Source organism: Populus nigra, chromosome 3, assembly GCF_951802175.1.
Source record: "Populus nigra chromosome 3, ddPopNigr1.1, whole genome shotgun sequence".
In the NCBI taxonomy this organism is placed as follows: domain Eukaryota; kingdom Viridiplantae; phylum Streptophyta; class Magnoliopsida; order Malpighiales; family Salicaceae; genus Populus; species Populus nigra.
In genome coordinates, this window is record NC_084854.1 from 20,410,760 (window position 1) to 20,416,907 (window position 6,148).

The window sequence follows — 6,148 nt, forward strand, 5'->3', positions numbered from 1 at the left end:
TCGTCTCTCCTCTCTTTTTGGACGCCTTCATCACAGTAGCCATATTTAATTTTCAATCATTAATTCAAGCTTGGAACTCAATGCTTATCGTGCAAGAATAATAAAATATAAAGGCCGTTAGGTGCAGTGTTATCCATACATGATCTAGTAACAGATACTATGCTCAAGATACTGCTGGAACATGACTTTGTTTAACTAGTTTAGTGCCAGTTAAGATATGGGTTTCTCGCATTATTCAAAGACTGCCGATGAGATAGATTAGAAGAAACAAGAAACTTGTGAAGCTTTTAGGCGAAGCAAACTTAAGGAGTTAAGTTTCTAATGACAGCAATTTGCATCCTTGCACGAGCGGATGGTCCTCTGATTTTGTGAAGTTGCTGCAGAACAAATTCAAGCTGGGAACGACCTTGATGCTGTAAAGATGCAACCAAACAGGATTCAAGTAGCCGTGGATATGCTGGATGGTCCTCCATTGAATCAAGGGAGACAAACCCTAACCTGAAAGAGCTATGAATTAAAAATATAACAGAATCATTAACTATAAAACAGGACAGAAATATTGGAAAGGAGAAATCAACAACTGGACTCAAAATTCAATAGAAGCACCGGCAATAATTAAACAGCTGAAGTAAACAGCTTTGAAGTTTGAACTACCTCTTAAATTCTCATCAACCACTTTTAGAATTTTACGATGTGCCTGTAACTCCTGTCGGTACAACAAAAACATTACATCCTAAATTAATATTGAAAAGTAGCTTGAGTTTATTTTTAATAATCATGAGTTCAAGTCATCTCAGTATTATTAAAAATTTAAATAATTGTTAATTTTAGAATTTATAAAATTAGTTAAAGTACGTGAAAACTGGTCTGAACAACCAATTTAAAAAATAAACATTACATACTAGAGAAAAGAAAAATACAATATTTATATTTCACCACCATCAGTACCAGCACCAATAATAACAAATAAAAAAAAACTTAAATTAGATATAAAATAATTTGTATATATACGCATAAGAAAATTATTTTAAATATAGTAAATACAATAGATCTGTCGTAGATTTGTATGTAATAGTAAAAGCAAATACAATGGTAATGATGATAATTAGTGCGACTAGACGGATTGATAAAAATAAACTCATAATCAGAACTTAATGATTTAGTTATGATAGCAATTACTTAATGATTAAAAAAAAAAAGCAACAGTAAATTAAAATAGGTGTTGATGTGGCAGCAAGAAGACCACAAGCCACGTTGATTTTACGTGCTTCCCCCCCATAATGATAAGATGAGTTAGTTGAAAAAGAAAAGAGTAAATTATTCTCTAGTCCCTGTTGTTTTAATGTAATTATAACTTAGTGATTAATGTTATTATTTATTATTCTTAGCTTGAGGTTCTTCTCTTATATTACGAAAAAGCAAGATATAAGATTTGGAAATAATTAGAAAAAACCAATGAATACCCTAACAAGATGAAAATCAACCAGAATGATGGGACTAATTTATGAGATTTATAAACAGAAGGTACTAAGTTATAATATCGTTAAGAAAGAGGGACTAAAGAATAATTGGCTCAAAAGGAAAGAAACGAATAGCTACCGAAGTAAAGGATAAGGAAAAGGGTTTGGTCGGCAACAAGCACAAACAATTTAACGGCCCAAAATAATTAATTGAGCCGTTCTCCGATGGAAACAAACTCAACGTCTCAAAGCCAGTACGAGTAATATAAAATCGTTATGACAACCACCGTCACCGTGACACGTGTTCCATTGATTTTCTCCGGTCATTTTCCTAATAATAAAAACGGGTGTGCTTCACAATCGGCCGTACACTTTTTAGGTAGCAGTAGCACTAGTAGTGCTAGTCGTAGCTCATTTTCTTCGTCACTAACAACAACAACGCGCATAAGGAGAGCAGGGTTCGCTGTATTAGCTTCAAATTCAATGGCTCCAAGCATTGTCCTTGTCACCGGAGCTGGTGGCAGAACTGGTACGATCTCTCTCGCTCTCTGTTTTCTTATATATGTTCTCTGTTTGGTTACTGGGATAGCTCTGGAAATGAAAAGGGATAAGGATAATTGTATTTAAAAGAAAAAAGAATCGGGTGCATTTTCTGGGAACTTTTGAAATTCAGGACGTTCTAAGAGTTGGAAAACTTAGGAATTGTGTGTGGTGGGTGGTTTTGGGATCTGGGGTTTCCTAGGTTTTGTTTTGAAGGTTAATAAAATAAAGATTATGCTTTTCTTCACTGTTACATTATTATTATTATTATTATTATTATTATTTTCAGTTTGTGGCTTAGAGGTAAAGATATGTTTTGGGATAATGCAACCAGTGTTTTATATATTGAATTCTCTAATATTTTACAGCAAAGATTTTGCGTTCAAAATGAATGAGGTGATGCTTCTGTATAACATTTTAGGCGATTGAAGTTTTTTAGGTTTTATTATGGAGAGCGATCATCTATAAGTGCTCTTAAATTAATTTGTTTTGTATGAAGATTTTACTCTGTTCCCCTTTTCCATGCTGTGTTGAATGACACTTGTGATTTTCAAATCTCCAAATGCAATGTCTATGAAATATTTGCAAAGAAAGCAGAACCACAAATATTTTTCCCTAATGTTGAACAACATGAAATCCACAAAGCCAATTGGGTTAGTGGAAATCTGGATTCCTGCAATTATGTTTTGGAAAACAGTTAACTGCTATGAATTGTTTGTCACTATATGAATGTGTGTAGTTCGCTTGATTTGATCTAGACACCTGTGGCAGGTTCCATAGTTTATAAGAAACTGAAGGAGAGGTCTGAACAATATGTTGCAAGGGGTTTGGTAAGAACTGAAGAGAGCAAGGAGAAAATTGGAGGAGCTGAGGATGTTTTTGTTGGGGATATAAGGGAATCCGAAAGCATCATTCCTGCGATCCAAGGAATTGATTCTCTGATCATCCTGACAAGTGCAGTGCCAAAGATGAAACCTGGGTCTGATCCATCCAAAGGCAGGCCTGAGTTCTATTTTGAAGATGGAGCATTTCCTGAGCAGGTAATCCTCATTTCTTTCCTCATAATTGGATCTTGATACTTCACTGGTTTCTCCTTCTTGATGTTATTTGATGCTAGATTTTTTTCATTTTAGGTTGACTGGATTGGTCAGAAAAATCAAATAGATGCTGGTGAGACCCTCAGCCCTTCTTGCATGTGATTCCATTTTCTTTCCTTGCATATCTAGTATGTTCTTGCTGAATTAGATTTGTGTGAACAGCTAAGGCCGCAGGAGTTAAGCAAATTGTGCTGGTTGGATCTATGGGTGGAACAAACCTAAATCATCCCTTGAACAGTTTGGGTAATGGGAATATACTGGTTCGTGATCCTTTTCTATATTATTTCTAAAATGAACAACTCAAATTTTAAGTCCATTGTGTGTGAGCCTTCCACTCTGCAGTTCAAGAGAGATAGTTCTCTTTCATTTTGTTAGAGGACTTATCTTTGTTTTATGTCTTCTCTCTTTCATTAATTTGCTTTTATTTTTGAGCCATCACAAGTCTAACTTAATTCATTCTATAATGTTTCAGGTTTGGAAGAGAAAGGCTGAGCAGTATCTGGCCGACTCTGGTGTTCCATACACAATTATAAGGTAGTAGATAAACTAGCTATCTCTGGTTGTTTAATATCAATCTATGTGGGCATATAGTATATTATGCTATATGTGAAAAAATTTCTGATGAATGAATGTGTTATGATGGAAGTAGGTGGTCTTTAAAAGGAAAAAAATGGAATCACCCTGTAGAGGAGCACGCCATTTAATAGTTTATGCTACATGTTCATTTTGTTTTTTCAAGGCAAGTCTGTAACCTTATGAGAGAGAACACCCATATTATTGGATGACTATTTTCTTCATCCATTCAAAATATAGGATGCAAAACACAACTGCCATCTGTTCCCCATGTAATCTGCCGGTGTCCCAAATAAGTTGTTGTTTATTACCCACTTCTCATCGGAATTCTAAATATGGTCAAGTTCATAATCACATTCATCACATACTGGTCAAAATGAATTTTATCATTGATCATATTTTGTGCAAAGCTTAGATTGTTCATTAATGATTGATAGAAACTTTAGCAACTCCTTTGCCACGTTGTTACTTTGTTGTCCTTCGCTTTGCTGTAGCTTGCCAATTGACATGAGCTTCCATAATTAGGGCTGGAGGCCTGCAAGACAAAGAAGGAGGTGTCCGAGAATTACTTGTTGGAAAAGATGACGAGCTTCTTCAGACAGAGACAAGAACCATTGCCAGAGCTGATGTTGCAGAAGTCTGCATTCAGGTACTAATAATAAGAAATTGTCTACTTTAACTATGATGTTTCCTCAAAATCAATCTGCCTTTCTCCCATTGTAGGATTGAATGTTTGGGTTTGTTATTTCAAAGTACTGAGTCACATATGTTTTCCCCCCTTCTACTTACGAACAGGCACTACAGTGCGAAGAGGCTCAATTTAAGGCATTTGATCTGGCCTCAAAACCAGAGGGAACTGGCACCCCAACCAATAATTTTAAGGCTCTCTTTTCTCAAGTCACTGCTCGTTTTTGATTTGTGAAGGGCATTACTACATGAGATTTATGTGCCTAGTTTCCTTCAATGTTGTTCGTCAAGTATTTTGAATTATGGATACGTGTGTTTCCAAGGATTTTAAACTGTAGATCTTTTCCTTTCCCTTTGCAATAACGTATGAAAAGACCAGTTAACGCAGGTAAAACATAAATTGATGTATGAAATAAAAGATGTATAACGTTGGATTATAAAGTCAAGTCTTAAATTAATACAACTTCTTTGCATGCTTGTGATGTTGTAACGTGGTGTGTATGAAAGATGATTCGAGAGCCCAACACATATTATGCTACTATACAAAGGAAATAGCTAGCTCTAATAACTGAACCCAAACCACTTGGAGATTGATCCCACAACTTGAACTCGTTATCACCCAGATATCTATGAGATTGATCTCGTGATCGCATCAGTGAGATGGTCAAAAGGAATGGAACTCCTCTACCTTGGACTCATTCTAGAAACAACTAGCTAGGTTAACAATTCTGTATGGCTGTATCCACTGTTTGTGTTAACGATCTAGGGGGCTTAGCATGTTTTCAACCCCTGCGGCTTCCCCTAGATATTGCCATTTCCAGCCGGTTTAATGAAAAAACAGAAGGTACATTCTTCATAAATCACTATCTTCCTGAGTTCTTTTTCAAAAGAACCCCACACATTTGCATACATTTTTCACCAGCTCTTGTAATTAGAGTCTAGTAAATTGTATACCTTACGGTGGTGGTTCCAGTTTTTGAGAGAAACAGGAAAGGAGATTGGGTGTGGTCAATGTCAATTGCCAAGTGCTTTCTTGGGCTTCAAAGAAATGAGGAAGGACTAGTTGGGCTAGGGTTGGGGGTACGGAGGGCTAGGATTAGGGTTCGCTATACCGTAGGTTAGAAAAATCTAAGTTTTAGGTCATTGACATAGCTAAGTTTAATAAATTTGGTTAATTTAAAATATGATTAAAAAAAATATGATAATAAATAAAATGAACAAAAAATAACAATAATTAACTGTAAAAAATGAGCAGTCACTATCATACTTAGAAGGAGAAAGAAAAAATGGGTTGGAGACTCACCGTTACTCCACCATAGATATCACCTCACCACTAGAAAGAGTTCACTGAGATAGTTCTAATGCTATCGTAAAGGTTGCACGACAACAACGAAAGAGGTTGCGTGTCTCGTTAGAACAATGACCCGAAAAACAAACCAAACAAAATATCATAAAGTGAGCGTCTTATATTTATATTTAATAAATTAATTTAGTTTTTTAAAAAGAGCAAAATGGTGATGATGTGGATGTTAGCAATGTTGGTAGTGAAAGGGTAAATATGGCATTGTTGAAAGTGAAAGAAGTGAAGGATTTTGAAAGTGTTGGAAATAAAAGGGTAAATGTTAGTGTTGTTGGAAGTTAAAGAATTAATATTAATAATGTTGGAAATAAAAGGGTCAATGTTGGCACTTATATTGTAAATAAAAAGGGTGGCAATGGATATGAGAAAAATAAGAAAGATGATGAAGAAGAAAAAGATGGTGATTGTATTTATTCTGATTGGAAGGATTT

At 35.2% G+C, this 6,148-nt stretch overlaps 1 protein-coding gene across 1 annotated transcript; it reads left to right on the top strand.

Moving 5' to 3' along the window:
• Window positions 1–1,624: 1,624 nt before the first annotated feature.
• LOC133690058 (uncharacterized protein At5g02240) lies at window positions 1,625–4,820 on the top strand. Its single transcript, XM_062110206.1, has 7 exons — window positions 1,625–1,989; window positions 2,772–3,040; window positions 3,134–3,170; window positions 3,260–3,357; window positions 3,570–3,631; window positions 4,196–4,319; window positions 4,466–4,820. Exons 1-7 carry the CDS (start codon window positions 1,737–1,739, stop codon window positions 4,583–4,585), a joined length of 963 nt encoding a protein of 320 aa, XP_061966190.1. The 5' UTR covers window positions 1,625–1,736; the 3' UTR covers window positions 4,586–4,820.
• Window positions 4,821–6,148: the final 1,328 nt, after the last annotated feature.

Coding starts and splice junctions, on each gene's coding strand:
- LOC133690058 (XM_062110206.1), top strand. CDS start 1,737: ATGACAACCACCGTCACCGTGACACGTGTTCCATTGATTTTCTCCGGT. Junction 3,041..3,133: donor ATGGAGCATTTCCTGAGCAG/GTAATCCTCATT, acceptor TTTTCATTTTAG/GTTGACTGGATTGGTCAGAA. Junction 4,320..4,465: donor TTGCAGAAGTCTGCATTCAG/GTACTAATAATA, acceptor ACTTACGAACAG/GCACTACAGTGCGAAGAGGC.